At 39.1% G+C, this 23192-nt stretch overlaps 2 protein-coding genes across 3 annotated transcripts; both read right to left on the bottom strand.

Annotated features, from left to right (window-relative positions):
• Positions 1-2961: 2961 nt before the first annotated feature.
• LOC108701737 lies at positions 2962-11131 on the bottom strand. Of its 2 annotated transcripts, none has more exons than XM_041577122.1 (4): positions 10739-11131; positions 7107-7408; positions 4569-4772; positions 2962-3542 (listed from the first exon to the last, which is right to left on the bottom strand). In XM_041577122.1, the coding sequence occupies exons 2-4, from the start codon at positions 7384-7386 to the stop codon at positions 3334-3336; spliced, it is 693 nt and encodes a 230-aa protein (XP_041433056.1). In that variant the 5' UTR covers positions 7387-7408; positions 10739-11131; the 3' UTR covers positions 2962-3333. The 2 variants fall into 2 exon arrangements, with proteins under 2 accessions (XP_041433056.1, XP_018092241.1); XM_018236752.2 differs by lacking the exon at positions 10739-11131 and adding an exon at positions 8497-8937.
• A 2336-nt stretch (positions 11132-13467) lies between these two features.
• On the bottom strand, positions 13468-21581 carry LOC108701735. Its single transcript, XM_041576320.1, has 5 exons — positions 21542-21581; positions 20641-20871; positions 16987-17046; positions 16084-16176; positions 13468-15249 (listed from the first exon to the last, which is right to left on the bottom strand). Exons 1-5 carry the CDS (start codon positions 21579-21581, stop codon positions 14246-14248), a joined length of 1428 nt encoding a protein of 475 aa, XP_041432254.1. The 3' UTR covers positions 13468-14245.
• Between the last annotated feature and the right edge of the window lie 1611 nt (positions 21582-23192).

Raw genomic sequence — 23192 nt, 5'->3', positions numbered from 1 at the left:
GCAGAAGAAGAAGAGGAAGTCTGCAATAACTGATGTGTCTTGTTTAAAGGAAAACTATACCCCCAAAATTAACACTTAAGCAACAGATGGTTTACATCATATTAAGTGGCATATTAAAGAATCTTACCAAACTGGAATATATATTTAAGTAAATATTGCATCAAAATATTTACATCTCTTGCCTTGAACCACCATTTTGTGATGGCCTGTGTGCTGCCTCAGAGATCACCTGACCAGAAATACTGCAGCTCTAACTGTAACAGGAAGAGATCACCTGACCAGAAATACTGCAGCTCTAACTGTAACAGGAAGAGATCACCTGACCAGAAATACTGCAGCTCTAACTGTAACAGGAAAAGATCAATACTGCAGCTCTAACTGTAACAGGAAGAGATCACCTGACCAGAAATACTGCAGCTCTAACTGTAAGTAAGTGATGTGGGTCAAGCAGCGCCAGTTGGAATTAAAATGTCACATAGTGATTGCTGATTCCAGCAACAAGGCCGCACAATAAACTTACATTTCTGAAAGATGTAAAATGCAAAAAGCTAATAATTCACACACCACAAAAAACAGAAAGGGAACAGAAGTGCTTGCTGGGTGTCTCGTAATACTGATTCTGCAACTTATATAATGAAAATTAAAGGGGAACATCCTGTGGAAAAGTACAAAGCAATTTGTTAGGCTGCATAAACCACACACAAAACGACAACTTCCTAACAAGAACTGAGTCAAATATCTCTTATTTCCCTCAGAGATATACCTTGATCTAATCTAGTAGATAATGTACCCCCTACTGTAAATGATAAGGATATTAGAAGTCACTGAGGGGTTGTTCTGTGACCATATAAAGGCACAAGGCTGCAGGCTGAGTTATACAGGGAACTCTGAGTATCACTCATGTATTATAAGGGATAATGTACCCCCTACTGTAAATGATAAGGATATTAGAAGTCACTGAGGGGTTGTTCTGTGACCATATAAAGGCACAAGGCTGCAGGCTGAGTTATACAGGGAACTCTGAGTATCACTCATGTATTATAAGGGATAATGTACCCCCTACTGTAAATGATAAGGATATTAGAAGTCACTGAGGGGTTGTTCTGTGACCATATAAAGGCACAAGGCTGCAGGCTGAGTTATACAGGGAACTCTGAGTATCACTCATGTATTATAAGGGATAATGTACCCCCTACTGTAAATGATAAGGATATTAGAAGTCAGTGAGGGGTTGTTCTGTGACCATATAAAGACACAAGGCTGCAGGCTGATGGTATTTTTAGTAGTACCATTTTTGACCTCGTGTAAGACAAAACTCAGTAAAGGAAAACCTTTAGTAATAGTCAGGCAATTTATTCATACATAATACAACATAACAGTTTTGTCTGGGTAAGCTGTTGGAGTAACACACAGAATGTCAGCCAAGGACTTACCAAAGACCCACCTCTTGGTCCAGGCGTTATATAGCTTTCAGAAGGCATTTACAGTAATTATGACAAGGGGTTCACGGAAATACCATACATGGTCTGGCGAGGAGACTTACGGGCATATATTTGTACATTCCTGTAAGATGTGCAGTTTTGCAACATAAGAGTTTCTGGTTCCAACTCTCCACAGTCTCGTAAACATCTGTTGGCTAAACATAGCCATTGTGGTACAGACAGCTATTGAGCAACACTTCTGCAAAAGGGCATAAGAGACATGCTGACACTCTGGAATTTAAGTAACAGAGTGGGGATCATTTATTTGTATGGCCTAGTATAAACTATATGAGTGACCATTGTCCACTGTAGACCATTTAGCCCTTAAAGTCCATCCTGCCTTGGGCCCTATAGCGTTATGGCGTCATAGAGGGCGGGGGTGACAACTATCAACCCTCTGACACTAGCCATTCGTCCGTCTTAGGAATTAGACCGTTCCAGACATCAAATTTCACTGACAAGGCTGAGTTATACAGGGAACTCTGAGTATCACTCATGTATTATAAGGGATAATGTACCCCCTACTGTAAATGATAAGGATATAAGAAGTCACTGAGGGGTTGTTCTGTGACCATATAAAGGCACAAGGCTGCAGGCTGAGTTATACAGGGAACTCTGAGTATCACTCATGTATTATAAGGGATAATGTACCCCCTACTGTAAATGATAAGGATATTAGAAGTCACTGAGGGGTTGTTCTGTGACCATATAAAGGCACAAGGCTGCAGGCTGAGTTATACAGGGAACTCTGAGTATCACTCATGTATTATAAGGGATAATGTACCCCCTACTGTAAATGATAAGGATATTAGAAGTCACTGAGGGGTTGTTCTGTGACCATATAAAGACACAAGGCTGCAGGCTGAGTTATACAGGGAACTCTGAGTATCACTCATGTATTATAAGGGATAATGTACCCCCTACTGTAAATGATGAGGATATTAGAAATCACTGAATGTTTTAAAAATGAATTCATTTAATACACCCCATCACATTTCCAAGTAGTAGCTTATTAAGCAAGGGAGCCAACCCTCTGAAGTGTTACAATCTGATACATTAGTGGCTCTCATTGAAATTTAAAGGGGTTGTTCACCTTTAATTACATTTTAGTATGATGTAGAGAGAGATATTCTGAGACAATTTGCAGTTGGTTTTATTTTTTTGTGTTTTTTAGCTTTTTTCAGCAGCTCTCCAGTTTGCAATTTCAGCCATCTGGTTGCTAGGGTCCACATTACCCTAGCAACCATGCACTGATTTGAATAAGAGACTGGAATATGAACAGGAGAGGCCTGAATAGAAAGATGAGTAAAAAAAGTGGCAAAAACAATACATTTGTAGCCTTACAGAGCATTTGCTTTTTAGATGGGGTCAGTGATCACCATTTGAAAGCTGAAGAAGAAGAAGGCAAATATTTTAAAAACTATAAAAAAAAGAAAAAATGAAGACTTACTTAAAATTAGCCATTCTATAATCAGAAGGATCAGAGGTGAAATTAATATATTTTTAAAATACATATTGTAGAAAAAATGGATAAACATGAAATGCAGAAAGTAACTGAAAAGATGATTTATTTTTGTGGAGTACTAAACAATAGGATTTTTGAATGTGAACTTCCCCTTTAACTAACTCTGGGATGACTACGGCTTATACTAAGAACTGCATTGTGGTTATAGCAAAAAAGGGAAATGTCACTGTTCAGTTTTAAAGCTTGAGAACAAACATTTTATAACATCAGTAGGGAACTCGTTTTTGGGTCAGTGTCATTTCTCATACCTGTACCGACACATATCTGTAATGTCAGCATAAGAGAGCTCTTCATTCAGTTCTTGACAGGGTCATCTTAGGTTTTTTGCTAGATAATACAGCAGCATTTTAAGCCTTGACTTTTCCGGGGACCTGTCTGGTTCCTCACCCCATGTTGCCCTTGCAGAGTTTGGTTTGGCATCAATACTCCTGATTCCTTTGTGTCTTTTTCCTCCTCTTCATCTCTTGGGTTCTTGCCCTGTCCATCACTGCCTTCTTGTCCTGACCCACTTTTTTTGCCACTAGTCTTCTTTTTTCCTTGAAATGACAAAATGCAAAAAGTTGAAAGATCAGTGTAAACCAACTTTAAAATAAAGGGACGTGGTTGAAGAGGTTTTCTGGTTGGAACATCTTTTTTGGGCCTAGGCTTTAATGTAAAGGTTCCAACTATGGCGCTGTTCCTCATAGTGGGGCTTAAAGAAGTCATTAGAAGGGCCAAATCTGTTAGGTGACCTTTGAGAAGAATGCCCACTTTATCTTCTAGTTACCCATAGAGCAAGTTCCTTGTATATAACTCCATGACACATGAGTAAAGTTGCCCTTCCATAAAGTGAGCTCCCATTTATATTTCTGGTCTGGCATACTAAGAATGCTGGGAAAGTGTAGCCCCTCCAGAATGCAAGTTGTACTCTTGGAAGCATTACATGATATGGCTACATGGACAGTTTTAAAACAAGGGGCTGTTATCCAGAAACATCATGGTGGTATAATTAAAGCCATGTCGTTCAACAAAAACCTTTTGCCAAAACTCATTGGTGACTTAGCTTGCCTATGTAATAATGTTTTTCGTCAACTTCTGTATCAAATTAAGAGAAATAAGAGCAAGGTGACTGAATTTGGCCTGGTAGGGAGGACTTTTCTAGGAGATGCAAAAAATTTTGGGGGAGGGGAAGTTCTGATTTTGCCTTGATTATACACACTATCCCATGTCCAATGAGCTTAGGATCTAATTTCCACAGCTAAAGTCCACACCTCAAGGGCCATTTTATTCAAAAACGAGTTTATCACAGGGATCACAGGGAAAAGCTTGCACCAACTCATATGCAAATCAGAATTGTCCAACCCTTCAACACCAGAGATGGCCATATAATAGATACCAATAGAATATGTACAAATGTTCCAGCATCAGCATTATTGATTCGATAAGACAGTATTGCCTTTAAGATGTCTGCCCTAGGCCAGTGCTAGTTCCATAAGTCAATTCATAGATAATCTTCTATGTTAATAGATGGATGCAAATACAACTGTGCCACCCCACAATGATAAACAATCACACGCAAATACCTTTCTTCTTTGGGGCCATGATGTCCATCATCTGATGCTTCTTTTTCATCATTTCCTCATTTGGTGACTTTTTCTCCTGTTGACTGATGAGTAAAATCTCTTGCGCGTTTTGTTTGATACACGGCTGGTCAGCCAATAAGCTCTCTTTAATCTCATCACTGCTGTCCTCCAAGTCATCTATCACCACAATGGTATGTTCCTTGCCTACACAGAGAGAACCTGTTTAGTGTGTTGCCTGTGCTATACGGAATAATAACTAAATAGGCTTTAGTTAAAAGGTTTTCATCTGGTGACCCATTTAGGTATCAACCGCTGGTCATCGATTTATTTTACTGTACTTGCATCACTATAGTGCTCTACAAACATGCAGCCATCTGAACTCTTGCCTTGGGACATCTTTAGTCTATGATCACCCAAGTCCATCCTCTAAATATGAATGGAGAAGGGTGATCATTAAAGAAGGCATAGAATAAAAGCAGCATGTTTCACATTATCTAACTAAGCCTTGCGTTAGAGGCCCATTTATTAAAGGTTGAATTTTAGTGCTACTAGAGCCTTTATTCATCTATTTCTCTAAAATCAAGGATGCCATGAGAGTTATTAAAAGTTCCGAATTCAAAAAATAACTCTAAAATCTGTAAAAATAAGAGGTTTTCAGATAATTACTAGCCAAAAAATCCTAAAACCTCTAAAAGTCTGAATGGCTAAAAAAAAAAGTCCTGAAGGATCAGCACAGCTCCCATTGACTTCTATTGGGACCTTGACTGCTTTTACTTGGAGAAATTATGTATTAGATTTTTTTTGGTTTTTATACTTGATACATCTCAATTTTTTAGAATTTAACGGGGTTAATTATCAGAGGTCGAGGTTTGTGAGGTTTTTAAGACATCGGATGAACTCAAAACTCGATTTATTTCTATTTCAGTAAAACACTTGATTGTAAAAAAATCGATTCAGTGAAGTCGAGGTAAACAACTCGAATTAATCGAGTATTATGCAAAAAAAAAACCTCTGATCGCTACAATTGAGTTTTCTGGTTAAACACACTGAAAAAAAAAACAAACATCGTGAAGACTAGAAACATCTTCAATTGGTTGCAGGGACATCTGGATTTTTTTTTTTTTTTGGATTCAAGCTATTTCCAGGTTCAGGGTATAATAAATCTCTAAATAATTGTTTTTTTTTTTTTTAATCTGAAAATTCTAATTTTGCCTGTAAAATAACCTTGAAAACTCAAATTTTTGGGTAAAAATCAACTCGACCTTTGATAAATAACCCCTTAAAGAAATTTTTAAAAATTTCAAATTTTTAGAGAAAACATGATTTGTAAAAGAAAAGGAAATCTGAATGTTAGTAAATAGATGACTCTCCAGCAGTCTTGTCTAGGATATTGTACAGTAGCATAAGGGTGATGACACACACACTAAGATACAAGGAGATTAGTCGCCCAGAGACAAATTGCCTCTTCTTCGGGCAACTAATCTCCCTTAAAAGCCTTCCTGCCTGCTAGTATATAAATCGCCGGCGGGATGGCACTCGAAGAGCTTCGTTTTCTGAAGTCGCCCCGAAGTTGACACATGAGGAAACTTTGGAAAATGAAGCGTTTCGAGTGCCATTGCGCTGGCAATTGACATTCTAGCCAGCGGAAAGGCTTTTCTGGGCTTTTCGGCTTTTCTAGTCGCCGAAGGAGGGGCAATTTGTCTTGGTGACTAATCTCCCCGGAATATTAGCATATATCACCACCCTAAAGAGTATGAGGCCCATTTATCAACATTCTTATTTTAGCGGTATTAAAGGTTTTGAAAACCACAGATAACCACATTTTTTCTAAAACCAGGAATGCCATGTCATTTATGAAAAAAAAAATTAAAAGTATGAAGGAAAAAACGCTGAACTAAAAATTGCAAACATTTCTAAAACCCCTACATTTTTCTCTATTTTGGACAAAAAAAAAAATAAGAAAACCTCTAAAATTCTGGATGGCTAAAAAAAGATCCAATTGGCAATGGGGAACTGCAGTACATATTTAGCTCTGTTTGATTGGCTGTCCACATCCTATTGTACTTCTGAGGACTGATAGGAAACGCCCACTGCTTATATAACATGGACAGAGCTAATCTAAGTGGAACTCCAATAAAGCTGTAGCTGTCAGCATTGGACTGGTGGGTTTGAGGCCCACCGGGGCTTCTGCCACAGGGGCCCCCCACTTAGGGTTGCCATCTGTCCGGGTTTTGACCTGGACAGCCCGGTATTTTGAAGGACTGCCCGGGTCAAAACTTCCTGCCGGGTTTTCCAAATAAGGAAAACCGGGCAGGATTCCCCATGATTGACACGTGATCAGCCAATCACAGATCGCTGCATCATAACCCCACCCCCTGACATAATGCCCTGCCCCTTCACATCACAGCCCACCCCTCTATGTCATGGCCCCACCCCCTGCTCATCTCCACCAGTTAGAAAGGTGGCAACCCTACCCCCACTGCACCTTCAAATTGACACCCAAATCAAATAGAACGTTGTATATAGGACACAGCTTACCCAGCTCAGCAGATAAATATTTCAGCTCTTCATCATACAGAGAGTCAGTCACATCTGTAACATTCAGCCTCCCTCTGTTCTTGCTGTGATACAGGATGGCAAACTGGCACTGGGACACACTGGCTAGGAATTCTGGGAAATTATTGCTTATGTAAATGGGTAGAACGTCCTTCACAACATCCCTGAAATCTGTGTCCTTGAGCATATTAATCAGCCACTTATAACTGTCTTCTCCATCCCTCGAAAATATCCCTACGGTGAACTGGCGGGGTGGTGCCATTGTTCAGCTTTTTCTGCTTCACCTGAATATAAAAATGCAGGAAAAAATATATTGATGGGGGTATTGTCCAAAAAAAAATTAGCAAAATGAAGAAAGCAAAATCAAAAAAAAAAAAATTGCTTTGCCTTATTACATACCTCCCAACTGTCCCGTTTTGAGCGGGACAGTCCCGCTTCTGACAGCTCAACCCGCAGACCCAGATTTGTACTGATATTTCCAGAGTTTCTCTTTGATCTGCTGCACTGAACAGCCAGACAAAAGAGACACAGTTTCTAACTTAATTGGCTCTCGGCAGAGAGCCCAGAATACATACTTAAAATATTTTTGTAACCATTTTAGATAAGATAAGACTTCAGACCCACAGCTTAAAGGGCAATTCACCTGCATTAACAAAACTGTAATAACATATAAAAACCACAGAAATTTGTTCAAACTTTTATAACCTGACACATTTTGTAAAATGGACATGTAATTAGGGGGTGTGGCCACAAAAATGGGCATGGTCAAACACATATTTTTGTCCTCTTTCTGTTTCCAGAATGTTGGGAGTTATGTTATAATACAGGCTTGGAATCTGTTATCCAGAAACCCATTATCCAGAAAGCTCCGAATTATGGGAAGGATGTCTCCCATAGACTCCGTTTTAATTAAATAATTCCAAAAATGATTTACTCGTTCGCTCTGATAATACAACAGAAGCTTGTACTTGATCCCAACTAAGATATAATTAATCCTTATTAGAAGCAAATCAATCGTGTGGGGTTTATTTAATGTTTAAATGATTTTTTAGCAGACTTAAGACATGGAGATCCATAATACAGAAAGATTCCCTATCCGGAATACCCCAGGTCCCGAGCATTCTGGATAACAGGTTCCATACCTGTAAATGTACATTGGAAAGTTGCTTTTTTTATTAGGCACATTTTATTTGGGAGTTGAATTGCCCTTTAAATTCCCATACTGTACCATGTATAGTGTATTTTATTCCAGCCTGTAGTTCCCCTTTAAACACCCTGTTACATTTCCTACGATTTCTGGAAAGTCTCATTACCCTTAGGCTTATAAGCAATAAATGGGATTAATCCACAGATATATAATATTGTACATTACCTTTCTATGAAGCTTTCGAAGCAGAGAGAGCGGTTTCCTCCCTGGTTTTCAAGCCCCCGTCACACCACACACACAGTATATCCATTCAGGCATTTCCCATAATATCTCCCTTCCCCTGGGAGTGGGAATAGAACTGCTGATTAATGTCTATGGAAAGTTCCAGTTTCACTTTCACTTACTGGACTTGAGCTGTCTGTCTGTTGATTTTCACTGCATGGCAACAAGACAAAGCTTCTCCATTGTGCCTAGTGCTTCACAGCAACGGCGTTGCCAAGGTTCTGTAGACATACTACTATAAATTTTCCAGAGTATCAGATGCCAACTTATGTACTACACATACAGGGGCACACACAGGGGTGTATCTAGGCCGTGCCAGCCCCCTCCGCAAAAGAACTTCACAGGGGCCCGACACACACTTTAATCTTACTGTCTTCCCCTGACCCCTTGCCCTCCCTTCCTCTCACACCTACCCACCCTCCCTACCTCTCTCCCTCCCTCTCTTTCACCCTTTCCTTCCTCTCTCTCTCTCTCTCTCTCTCTGTCTCTCTCTCTTTCTCTCTCTCTCAGCCACCCTCCCTTCCTCTCTTGCACCCACTATCTCTCCCTTCCTCTCTCTCTCACCTACCCTCACTCCTTTCCACTTTTGTGCCCCCTTTCTCCCTGCCCACCCTCCATTCCTCTCTCTCGCCCACCTTCCATTCCTTTCTCTCGCCCACCCTCCCTTCTTCTCTCTCGCCCACCCTCCTTTCCTCTCTCACTCACTCACCACCCTCCCTCCCTCCCTTCCTTTCTCTTGCCCACCCATCCTTCGTCCCTCGCAACCACCCATTCTCATCCAATTTTGAGCATGTGGCATAGATGTGAGGGCAATTATGTTGATGTGAGGCTCTGCTTCTAAAACTTTATGACCTTCTTTCTTTACTTTCCTCTCTACCTTCCACTGCTGTTACCCTTGTTAGAAACAAAAGTAGAAGCAAAAAACATGAAAATGGCCTCCTGCCCTTGAGTACATGCCCCAACCAGATGGTACCATCATCCTGACCTGGTTACTGGAGCCAAGCACCTGCACTGACAACCTCCAACAGGGGTGCATTTTCACTGCACCCCTCACATTAGAGAGGATTGTGTTTTCACCCTTTTTTTATGTTCCTGGGAGCAGTGTATCCAACAAAATAACATCATGCCTATGGGATGCTTCAGATTTTCCAAATTCTTTTTTGTTTCACCAACCAGTTTGGTAATGGGAGGTTAAAACTTCATCAGTAATACTTTAATACAGTGTTGGTCTGGCCCACTGGGACACCAGGAATACTCACGGTGGGCCCAGGTGTCAATGGGCCTCTTGCTTCAAATCATTTAATCTATTTCATGGTCATTCCTTATTTCTTTAGGGGAAAAAGATATAAAAGACAAGGAGAATAAAGAGGTTGAGTGAAGAGAGCAGGAATAACCATATATACTCGAGTATAAGCCGACCCAAGTATAAATTTGGAAAATGACATCCCAGTCCGCTTTAATACCAAAAACTACCATCAGTAATACCTTCCTTGAGTAAGTGACAGAATTATTAAAGTGCAGAAAAGATGAGCAATGCACCACACATGGGTGCCAGGATTCAGCTTTATAATAACTACTGGCAAAGATGGTACCCACTGGGCAATTGTATTATATTTAAATAAACAAATTCAACTGTGATAAAAACCGTTAGCCGAGCACATATTAAAAAAAGAAGATGGGGTGCAACAACCAACACATAACCCAGAACAGGACATTGAAGCCACCATCTTTGTTAAGGGAGGGAGGTCATAACATTAGGCTTTTTTTTTTTACTTTAAATAAAACAGGACAGGTTTGGGGTCTGTTATCCGGAAACCTATTATTCAGAAAGCTCCCAATTACAGAAAGGCTGTCTCTCATAGACTCCATTTTATCCAAATAATCCAATTTTTTTAACAAAAAATCCTTATTATCTGTAATAATAAAACAGTACTTGATCCCAATTAAGATATAATTAATCCTTATTGGAAACAAAACTATAAATGTCCTGTTTGTGTGATTTTCTAGTAGACTTAAGGTATAAAGATCCAAATTACAGAAAGACCAATTATACGGAAAACTCCGGGTTCCAAGCATTCTGGATAACTGGTCCCATACCTGTATTGCCCAACGGGAACCAATGTTGCTAGAATTAGAAGAATAAAAGCAGCTATAATAAACAGATAAATATATACTTGAGTCCTACCTTTGCAGTCCAGCGCCAGCACTTAACCAGGACCCTCTATATCTTATAAAGGTTACAGATTAGTAAACAGGTTGCTTCAGTAATATCCAATCCAGTCATTACACGTTCATGTCATTTTAATATTATAGATCGTCAATATGTCTTTGACTTCTTTCTATTTCTGCTTTGGGCCACTATAATTGGGCAGTCCTAGAGTTCTGAAATCTCTCGTATAAATGCACAAAAATGTTGCCTACATATAACAAGCCTGCAAAGTTAATGATTTACTTCTAGATTGCAGCCAGACTGTAAAATATTACATAGGGAGGTCAAGTGCTTTCATACAAAGGAATTTTTAAAGGAACAGTTCAGCATGAAAATAAAAACTGGGTAAATAGATAGTCTGTGCAAAATAAAAAATGTTTCTAATATAGTTAGTTAGCCAAAAATATAATGTATAAAGGCTGGAGTGAGTGGATGTCTAACATAATAGCCAGAACACTACTTCCTGCTTTTCAGCTCTCTTGGTTTCCACTGATTGGTTGCCAGGCAGTAACCAATCAGCAACTTGAGGGGAGGCCACATGGGTCATAACTGTTGCTGAATATGAGCTGAATGCTGAGGATCAATTGGAAACTCACTGAACAGTTATGTCCCATGTGGTCCTCCTTATAGTCACTGACTAACTCAGAGTTAGAGAGCTGAAAAGCAGGAAGTAGTGTTCTGGCTATTATGTTAGACATCCAGTCACTTCAGCCTTTATACATTACATTTTTGCCTTACTAACTATATTAGAAACATTTTCTATTTCACACAGCCTATCTATTTACCTAGTTTCTATTTTTAAAGAACCAGAAAGTCCCAAGCACAGATAAGACAGGACACAGCAAACAGAACTTTTTGTATGAAATTAGTGTGAGCGTGTGAGCAAAGTGTGCCTATGCCAAGGTGTAGGAATGTAAACCTAGATGCTTTCTTGCCCCTAAATAAATGTCCCTGCAGTGCAGATCACAACCAGCTTGGGTCCGTTTCACTGCAGAGTGACTGACGACTTTGACAATTATTGTTGATCAGTTTAGAAGATAATTAAATATTTCTGATAAGCAGGTCCATATGGGAATGGGAATTATTTTTTTGTAGTTATATACAAATACATTCCAAATCTTCTTTGAGCCCAGAAAATGTTAAATTCTAGGCCCATAAGACACTCTAGCTTGAATTTGTCTGAATTGCAAAATTATAATATATAACATTGGTTGCCTTAATAGCTCATGCTCTCACGACCACACTATTATTATTTTTATTATTATTAATATGTATTTTTAGAGTGCCAACATACAGTATTCTACAGTGCTGTAAAATAAATGTGTTTACACATAATGAATTGCATACATAGTTACATAGTTAGTTACATAGTTAGTTACATAGTTAAATTGGGTTGAAAAAAGACAAAGTCCATCAAGTTCAACCCCTCCAAATGAAAACCCAGCATCCATACACACACCCCTCCCTACTTTTAATAAAATTCTATATACCCATATCTATACTAACTATAGAGTTTAGTATCACAATAGCCTTTGATATTATGTATTATGTATATAGTGACCAGTATCTGATACAAAAGGTGAAGAGTGCCTATAAGAGAGCTTATAATCTAAAAACATTTACCATAAATTACATTTTTTTGACATACATACTCTATTTAAAAATCAATGGTAGGGCATACATGCCCATCCTTAAAATGAAGACACGTTATGAGTTTATTTAGTTGTTTTTTTAAAAATTCAATTCCTGAGCTGTACAGGTTCAATTCACCATTGTAGGTAACCTTCCTTAATCAAAGCAATTTAATTCCAAGCAACTTTTCAATATATATTAAAAACAAAACTCCAGGGGGCAAATTTACTAATGGGCGAAGTGGCTAACGCTAGCGAAAATTCATCAGCGTGACGTCATTTTGTTATTTCACCGATTTACTAACCGGTGCTGATGTAAATTCGCTAGCAAAGTGGACCTACTCTAGCGCTTCGCACCCTTACGCCAGGCGATGTTCGTGCTATGGCGAAGGGATGTAACTACGCTAACTCATAACTTGCGGTAACTTGCGGATTTTACTGAATTAAAATTTTTGAAAAACGCTGGCGTCTTTTCCTTTTTTAAGGGTGATATGCTGAAAAAGATTGTACATTTTTTTGGGGTACCCTCCTTCCCCCCAACATATGGCACATAAACTATACAGTGGTCCCATGTATAGGACAAAATAACAACTCTATTTTATTTTATTAAGGTTTCTTGGGCTTGTGTAGTGTAATGTATTTGCTGCAACATATACGTCCATTGTACTTTAACTTGGCGCCGTATGCAAATTAGGCATCACTAGCGTAACTTCACTTTGCTTGATGAATTAACGCTAGCGCAACTTCACTTCATAATTTGGTCTTGCTACAATAAATAGTCTGTGCAGGGATCTCCATTATGTTTCCTCTGCAAATTCTAATCTGTTTTTTTAATGGCATAAATACTGTTTCAGTAAACTATACTGTAATCTGTACTTTCATACCAAATCTACTAACAAATGTTTTTCCATTCCTAAATGTGGAATTTTTTTTTTTTTATGGCCAAAACTGTCAAATTTGACTAGGGCGTTATCCAAATTCGATTTGAGTTTTTTAGAAAGAATTCAAACTCGATTTTTGAGGTTTATCATACTCTAGCCCTTTAAAAATGTGACTATTCGCCACCTAAAACCTGCCAAATTACTGTTTAAGCAAATGGGAGAGGTGCACAGATTAAAAAAATAATAGATTTTTACCATAGAAATCCCTAATCTGAAACTGGATTCATGATAACATGTGAAGATGAACCTTACCAACAAGGTAGAGAAGCTGTTTGCTTGGTCAGTTTGAACGCAGAGTTAAAAAGTTAAGTTATGTAGTAAATGGAATTAAAAGTCAAAGGCATAAGAAACTTTAAATCATCATAGCACAAATATGAAACAAATAAATATGGATAATGCATTACGTCATTCCATTTTGCTTAACATTTTAAATGAGATAAAACATATTTTTACATAGTGCAGTGTAAGTACAGTGAAAGGGGTTGGGTTTAAAATGAAGCTTTTTTTATCACTGCTGTTTCTGCCACCAGCTTCTCTTGTGTCAGTCCCTTTCCCTTACTGTTCTTCTTCTTGCTCTTCATTGGTTGGTGATGAAGGTTTTCAAGTGTCAGATGGTGGGTAAACTTGACTGTGGTTAGTAATGGTGGGTGTATCATTCTTCTTCTCTTGCTCCTCATTTTGTGATGATAGAGAAGTTGCAGTTTGATTTTTGTCAGCCCCCTTCCCTTGCTCTTGTTTTTGCTCTACATTGGTTGGTGAAAATGGGTTTGAAGTTTCAGATGGTGGGTTAACTTGACTGAGGTTGGTTATGGTGGGTGTATCATTCTTCTTCTCTTGCTCCTTATTTTGTGATGATAGAGAAGTTGCAGTTTGATTTTTGTCAGCCCCCTTCCCTTGCTCTTGTTTTTGCTCTACATTGGTTGAGAAAATGGGTTTGAAGTTTCAGATGGTGGGTTAACTTGACTGAGGTTGGTTATGGTGGGTGTATCATTCTTCTTCTCTTGCTCCTTATTTTGTGATGATAGAGAAGTTGCAGTTTGATTTTTGTCAGCCCCCTTCCCTTGCTCTTGTTTTTGCTCTACATTGGTTGGTGAAAATGGGTTTGAAGTTTCAGGTGGTGGGTTAACTTGACTGAGGTTGGTTATGGTGGGTGTATCATTTTTCTTCTCTTGCTCTTCATTTTGTGATGATAGAGAAGTTGCAGTTTGATTTTTGTCAGCTCCCTTCCCTTGCTCTTGTTTTTGATCTACATTGTTTGGTGAAAATGGGTTTGTAGTTTCAGATGGTGGGTCAACTTGACTGAGGTTGGTTATGGTGGGTGTATCATTCTTCTTCTCTTGCTCCTCATTTTCTGATGATACAGAAGTTGCAGTTTTATTTTTGTCCGCCCCCCTTCCTTGCTCTTGTTTTTGCCCCATATTGGTTGGTGAAAATGGATTTGAAGTTTCAGATGGTGGGTCAACTTGACTGTGGTTGGTAATGGTGGGTGTATCATTCTTCTTCTCCTGCTCCTCATTTTGTGACAATAGTAAAGAATTATCTGAGTCAGTGCCAATCTCTTTGCCATGATACATAGAGGTTTTATCAGCCTGTGACTCCCACATGATTTTGAATGGTAATGGTGTGTGCGTAGTGGCATTAGTTGTAAAAATCTTTGCATCATCCTTCTCCTGCTCCCTAATTTGTGATGATACTGTAGCAGTAGGAATCGTGTCTGTCTCCATCCCTTGCTCCACACAGTTGGCTAAATTTGTAGATGGATTCTCATCTGGCCCCATGCCATGTACATGTGTCACATTTGCTTCTGATGGTAGGCCTGTAGCTCCAGGTGCATTTGTGGTATAAACATTCTGCCCCCTTGATTCAGTTGTGAAAGTCTTCACCAGATGTTCTTGTTTGTTCGACTGATTTAGCACTTGAAATATTAGATAAATGGGAAGAAAGGTAGAGAGTTTATATAATTGTAATATTTAAGTTAGATAAAGATGACAACACAGAACAAACTCATGAAGCTCATTAGTTCCAGGGCCTGGAGACCCTTTAAGAGACTCTAAAAGAAGCTGACCTTAATATAAATAACGACAAAAAGGTCCATTTCCAAATGCCAGAGCAGTTTGTGAATTTGTTCTTTTTTTATATTGTTTGTATTCTACCAATGAAAATTGCATCATTTCTGGAAATTGGTGTGAAAATGACAAGTGTGCATAATTATATAGGCACAAGTAAATCACAGATATTTATGCAGGTGGCTGTGGACACCCTGGAGCCACAGCTGCCTTTGAGGTTCCCCAGAGTGATGTAGAGTCCTATCAGGCACGGGTCCAATCGGGCAAACCTGCCCCGGACCTACTGACCTGCAAGCCGACCCGCACCTGCCACCCACTATGCTCCTCCACCCAGACCCACTACCTGACCCAATCGGTAAACAGCTCAACCCCCCGACATGGCGCCCGTGAAGTGACATCACTTTTAACTGGTAATGCCATTGCGCATGACCCTTTTCCACTAATTTCCTAATTTGCTACTGTGCTTTTTTGTTAAGCTTTAGTTCTCTTTTAAATTATGCTTGTTTTGGGGATCAAAAGCAATGAAGACCACACCCAGTGTGATTGTATCTGAACAAACCAGGACTATATATCATATAATACAGAAACTTTTGGGTCAGTAGACTTTTTCCAGTGTGAGAGCGCAGCAGCAAATATATTTAAATCCATTGCCAGTATAACACATAACACAACGTCAAGTTTACCTTCATTTCTTTTGAAACAACAAAAAAAACTCCATACGCCTTCATTTTTGTTGGTGTTATTTTCTTCATCAGGATTAATCTGATTTGTTTGGGCTGTAGGACAATAAAACATTAAATTGGGGTTACAATTCAATCCAAAGTAGACAGTAACAGAATGTACCTTGTAGTGTAGATATGTTGCTTTTTGTAATTTTCCATCTAAAACCTATAGTATCTCTTGAGCATTTTGCCAAATTAGAAATTGCATTCTTTCAATCAATAGTACATTACTGTAAAACACCGTTCTGCTCACATTCACCCATGAGACAAACCTAAGGAGAGGTGAAAGGAGGAAGCTGTGGGTGCTTTGGTCTGCAGATTAGTCTATATAACACCTAGAGGCACATTTATGAAGGGTGGAATTTCACATTCATGTGAGTTTTTTAAAACTCTCTTAAACTCCCATAAATTTGAAATTTGTCTAGTCAAAATTTATCAATAAAATCGAATTTTGTATACTCGGACTAATTTAAACAACCCGAATATTCGAATAGAGTTTGATCAAACTCGATTTGAGTTTTTTTCTCCAGTAAGGCTGCAAACATCTCCAAATTAATCCGTGCACCTCTCCCATTGACTTAAACAGTAATTTGGCAGGTTTTAGGTGGCGAATAGTCAAATTCTTAAAGGGCTAGAGTATGATAAACCTGAAAAATCGAGTTTGATTTTTTTTTTAAAAACTCAAATCGAATTTGGATAACGCTCTAGTCAAATTTGACAGTTTTGGCCATAAAAAAAATTTAATTCGAATTTTCAATTCAACCCTTGATAAATCTGCCCCCTATTGTAATCCTCCAAAATGTCCATATTTAGAAATGGAAAAACATTGACATGATTTGGCTTTAATTGATATTGACCAAATACCTGTTGTTGTTTCTTTCCTTCCTTTCCCTTCAGCATTTCCAGTATTATCCTCTATGTCTGCTAAATAATAAAAAACAATTTGGGTTAGTCATTTTCAAGAGTTTCACCATGGACGAGCAACATCCCCAAACCAACAAGAATTTTGGACAAACCATGGCCACAGCCACTGGTGTAACTATGAATGACCAAAAAATGTTCATGGGGGCCTGTACCACTTACAGCCCAACTCTTGCAACCCTGTCAGGCACCTTCACCTCTGTCCCTAGGTTACTTGTGGCAGGCGGCAAATATTATTTACATTTTTTGTTGGTTTATGGTAGCTACACCGCTGGTTACTTTGGCCTCGGGAAGAGCCCTCGGCTACTTGGATGCCACCAAGACTTAAAGGAGAGGTGCAAGGTGAGAGGTTCTGGATAAACAGAGGGGCACGACTGTTAGTAAAGTCTTTGGGCAGAAGGTCGTGGTACAAGGTGTTAGACAGAATCGTAGTCAGAACAGGCCGGGTCGAGGCAGGCAGAAAGTGAGCGTAAAAAAATCAGGCCGGCCAGGTCTGGGCAGGCAGCGTTCAAAGCGAGGTCAGGCAGGCAAGGGTCAAAACCAGGAGATCAATCAGAAGGATTTAGCAGAAGAGATAGTCGAATTTCAGGCAATGGATCAGGATACAGAGGTCAGAATCGTCAGGAACAGGCAGGGGTCACAACAGGTAGTCAGAATCAAGTTCAAAATCACAATAGCGAAAGCTAATGGCACCAGAAACAAACCTATAACGGGCAATGAAAACCTGTATGATGGGCCTTTAAATATTTAAAAGTTTGCGCCATTGCACGCTGACGTCATTACGCCAGCGCGCATGCGCCAATAAAACCGGAGGCGTCCCTGCCGACCCCCTCCCACTAGACCACCAGGGTAGGTTGTTACACTTTTGAATTCATCAACCACAAGTTCCACTGTGGAACTGTCTGACGACACTGAGTTCAGGAACCAAAGCCTGTAGAGGCCTCATGCAAGTATGACTCCTGCAAACATCTCTCTGTATGATCACAACCATTATTTTTTTCACTAAATTATTATATCAAAGTGTTTTCAGATTAAAGCTGATTTACGGAACCTTGACTGCAAATTTCATGATCTGTCTAGTCTCAAACCCTGGATTTAACTGTCCTTGCATTATGCTAGTGAACTACTGAAGGCTTTTAGAGCTGCTACCATTAATTATCCTAACAGGCATCCAGTTTCCTCTCCCTTCTGCACAGTCTCCACCACCCTCTTTGTTAACATCATGTGTTTGGAATTTTAAAATTAAGGGCCTTTATAAGCCTCCATAAGCAACTTCCTTTGCTTGATTATTAAGCATTCATTACGGAGTATTCAACCAGAGGGTCAGAGATCCTAAGGCTAATTTACTAACACTATAAACTCAACTGCTTGAGTGCTAAGAAGAATAAAATTGTACCCCTTGGGTTACATAAATGGGGTATTTGTGTCTATAGTATTACGAATAGTGATGGGCGAATTTCTCCCGTTTCAATTCGTCGAAAAATTAGCAAATTCGCAAAATGGTGGAAAAATCATGAAATCGGAAAGTTCATGAAAAAATTGTGAAATTCAAACATTTTCATGAAAAATCTTTAAATTCTAATGAAATTCTTATGAAAACAATTGAGCAATTTGAACGTTTTCACGGAAAAAACTTGAAAATCAGAAATTTTCGCGGGAGATTTGCGAATTTATTCGCCAGTGGCAAAATGCAGAAATTCTCTGTGAATTCATGCCAGGCGAATTTATTCGCCCATCACTAAATAAGAAGTGCATATTGTGAATATTTAAAATTCTGGACATGCCAATCAGTAGTGCCAGAGGCTGCTACGATCAAGAACACCCTGAAATTGACCGCCTGCCAATGGCAGAAAGTAGAGTGTCCTTTGCATGAGATTATTTTGGTGCTCTTGACTTGTGTGTCCTAAATTAAACAAAAGGATAAAAAAAATGTATTGATGTTTTATGTTATGAAAGTGCATCGGGTTGAAGCTATAGATACACCATGGAAATAGCAGATGGGCAAGGTGTAAAGCAAAAAAAAAAAAAAAAACCCCACAATGCACTGCACCTGTCATCTGTGCTTTGCCCCCTCCTGTTGAAATATGAGCCATTTTCACTGGAAAGCTGGAAAGCTTTCATCTTCCTGAGGAATAATTTAATTCAATAAAAGACACACTAGATGCGAGTTAGAAGCATCACCTCATCTAAGAATGGAGGAAATGCAACAGAAGTTCATACAAAGGGCAACCCAATACATTTCTTCAGTGCTGGGCCAAGTCAGCTGGGTATCCTAGGCAACCCAACAGACCATGGCGCCCCTCCTCGTATGAACACGCACGGAAAAACACACATGCCGAGGAAGCACACATGCACAGAAGAGCGCACATGAACTAGGGAAAGGCATCAGAAGAGGTACATGCATGTTGCCCCTCTACTTTTGCACCCTAGGCACGTGCCTCCACCACTGGTTACCGTTTTAATGCCAAACCTGCATTTTATACACTGAAATGTCTTTTGAAACTTTTGAATGAAACAACCATAAGTTCCTATGGAACAAAACATTCAACCTGCAAACATCTCTCTGTATGATCACAATCATTATTACTTTTCCACTAAATTATTATATGAAAGTGTTTTCAGATTTAAGATGATTCACAAAATGAAATGTCAAGATCTGTCTAGACCCAAACCTTGGATTTAACTGTTCTTGCTTTATTCTAGTGAGCCATCTATTATTCATCCGGTTTCCTCTCCCTTCTTTGTTAACACCGCATGTTCGTAATTTTCAAATTAAAGGCCTTGATCATTAAGCATTCATTACAGATTATTTCATCCAGAGAGATTCTAAGGCTAATTTACTAACTCTACAAACTCAATTGCTTTAGTGCTAAGGAAAATAAAATTGTACCTTGGGTAACATAAATGGGGTACTTGTGTCTATAGTATTAGCAAGTGCATAGCTGTGAATATGAAAAATTCTGGACATGCCAATCAGTAGTGCCAGAGGCTGCTAGGATTAAGCACACCCTGAAATGGACTGCCTGCAAATGGCAGAAAGTACAGTGTACCTTGGCACCTAAATTCTTCTGACGCTCCTGACTTTGTGTCCTGAATTAAACAAAAGGTTAAAAAAATATTTTTCAATGTTTTATATTATGAAAGTGCATTGGGTTGAACCTATAGGTACACAATGAAAATAGCAGAGGGGCAAGGCACAAAACAAAAAAAACCCCAATGCACTGCACCTGTTATCTGTGCTTTGCCCCACAATAGTAAATGCAACTTCTTGTTGAAATCTGAGCCCTTTTCACTGGAAAGCTGGAAAGGTAAAAAAGGAAGCCATACTGTATTTATCAATGTTTTATATTATAAAGTGTATTGGGTTGAACCTATGGAAATACACCATGGGGCAAGGTGCAAAGTGAAAAAAACCACATTGCGCTGCACCTGTTTTATGCACTTTGCCCCACAACAATAAATGAGACCTCCTGTTGAAATCTGAGCCCTTTTCACTGGAGCGATGAAAATAAAAATGTTATTGTGAAAATGTATTTTTATGATAAATGGTTATAATAAAACTCAGTCAGTACTTCTTTTGTTTGAAGGTGTACGTACCGTCCATGATCTTCTTGATGTAATTTAGTTTGGCTCTAAGGTCTGATAAAGGCTTTTCTTTCAATTGTAGATCAGATCCTCCAGTGATAAATGCTTGTTTCTTCTTCTCGCTGATAAGGAGGAGATCACAGGAATATTCATTTATTTTTGGCTGACTTTTAACTATGTCATTCTTCTTTGAATCGCTGTTGTCTACCAGGTCATCTAATACCACAATGACATTTTCTTTGCCTGCAAAAAGAGATTTACCATTGAGCACATTACCGAATTGTCATATTTATATATTTGTAAATAAATATACTGAAGATAACATATACTTGTACTTCATATTATTGTGTATAGTTTAGTGTGTTACATACGTTATGACAATAGCTGCTAGCAACCCTTAGGGGCCGATTCACTAACTTCGAGTGAAGGATTCGAAGTAAAAAAAACTTTAAATTTCGAAGGTTTTTTTGGGCTACTTCGACCATCGAATGGGCTACTTCGACCTACGACTTCGAATCGAAGGATTCGAAGTAAAAATCGTTCGACTATTCGACCATTCGATAGTCGAAGTACTGTCTCTTTAAAAAAAACTTCGACCCCCTAGTTCACCATCTAAAAGCTACCGAAGTCAATGTTAGCCTATGGGGAAGGTCCCCATAGGCTTGGCTAACTTTTTTTGATTGAATGATATTCCTTTGATCGTTGGATTTAAATCCTTTGAATCGTTCGATTCAAAGGATTTAATCGTTCGATCGAAGAAATAATCCTTCGATCGTTCGATCGTACTATCTGCGCTAAATCCTTCGACTTCGATATTCGAAGTCGAAGGATTTTAGTTCCTAATCGAATATCGAGGGTTAATTAACCCTCGATATTCGACCCTTAGTGAATCGGCCCCTAAGTGTCAAGGCACAGAGGAAGAGCTTTTGTGCCTCATTGTAAATTGGATCCATATAAAGGTTGTCCATATATATTTTTATTAATTTTAAAGGGAATATATAGCATAAAATTATCCTGATCAATTACTAAATGCCCTTTTGAGTGTGACATTACTTACCCAACACTGAAGATAAATTTTCCAGCTCACGGTCATACAATGAATCAGTCACATCTGTAACATTCAGCCTCCCTCTCTTCTGGGTGTGGTACAGGATAGCAAATTTACATTGGTTCACATTGCTCAAAAACTCAAAGAAATCGTTGCCTACATATACTGGGATAACTATATTCTCCACACCATGGGAAAATGTTCCTTCCAGCAGATCGATCAGCCACTTGTAATTGTCACTTGCATCTCTTGAGAAAATTCCAACGGTAAGTTTATTTTTTCCCATTATCTTAAATTTTGTGCTGTATCTAGAAAAGCAAGGAATTAAATGAAAATATTTTATTCTATTCAGAAATGTCAGGTTCTCCCCAGTGTGTATAAAATGTAAGGGAGTAACCATGTTCTTTCTCTTGGATATCACTGAAGGTAAAAGTTAGGTGCATCTCCAGACCCTGAGGAAGACAAAAGTGCCCAGCAAAGAGCGAGGCTTGAAGAAGAGACTTAATTGGAAGCTGGAGGTGAGGTCCTACAGAGTAGTTCAAAACTATCATTACTTGGAGATAGAGTGCCTTATTTAATAAGCTATGAGAGGCTCCAACCTGGGGAGTAGCGGGTGTTAACCAGTGTTGAAATTCAAGTGTGTTGCCTCTGAGATAGCAGTGAATCCCTTGTTTTCCCAAGGTTAGTATCCAGTATAAAATACAAGAACCCATCCGCATTGATGGGCTCTTGTATTTTATACTGGATACTAACTGTACTGTAAGAACACTGGTACATGTGGAAAGTGCAATAATCTGCGTAATTATGACCTCTACAAAGACTAGGGATGTAGCGAACGTCGGAAAAAAAGTTCGCGAACATATTCGCGAACTTGCGCAAAAATGCGAGCGGTTCGCGAACGGTTCGCGAACCCCATAGACTTCAATGGGAAGGCGAACTTTAACATCTAAAAAAGACATTTCTGGCCAGAAAAATGATTTTAAAGTTGTTTAAAGGGTGCAACGACCTGGACAGTGGCATGCCAGAGGGGGATCAAGGGCAAAAATGTATCTGAAAAATCTGCCTGTGTGTGCTTGGAAGAGATAGTGTAGGGGGAGAGCTGTTAGTGATTTCAGGGACAGATGATAGTAAGTTTGCTGGCTAGTAATCTGCTTGATACTGCTCTGTATTGGAGGGACAGAAGTCTGCAGGGATTTGAGGGACATTTTAGCTTAGGTAGCTTTGCTGGCTAGTAATCTACTGTTCTCTTTAAACAACTGCCATACGTTGACCTTGTAGGCATTGTTTGCCCAGTTTTTTTGGACGCAGCCACTGAAGCACAGTTGCCAGAAAAAATATGCCATATAAATGCTGAAAATAGTAATTTTTCGCCATACGTTGACCTTGTAGACATTGTTTGCCCAGTTTTTTTGGTTGCAGCCACTGAAGCACAGTTGCCAGAAAAAATATGCCATATAAATGCTGAAAATAGTCATTTTTTGCCATACGTTGACCTTGTAGGCATTGTTTGCCCAGT

The sequence above is a fragment of the Xenopus laevis genome, chromosome 9_10L (genome assembly GCF_017654675.1).
Source record: "Xenopus laevis strain J_2021 chromosome 9_10L, Xenopus_laevis_v10.1, whole genome shotgun sequence".
NCBI lineage: Eukaryota > Metazoa > Chordata > Amphibia > Anura > Pipidae > Xenopus > Xenopus laevis.
This window is presented reverse-complemented; position numbering and strand designations above follow the sequence as displayed.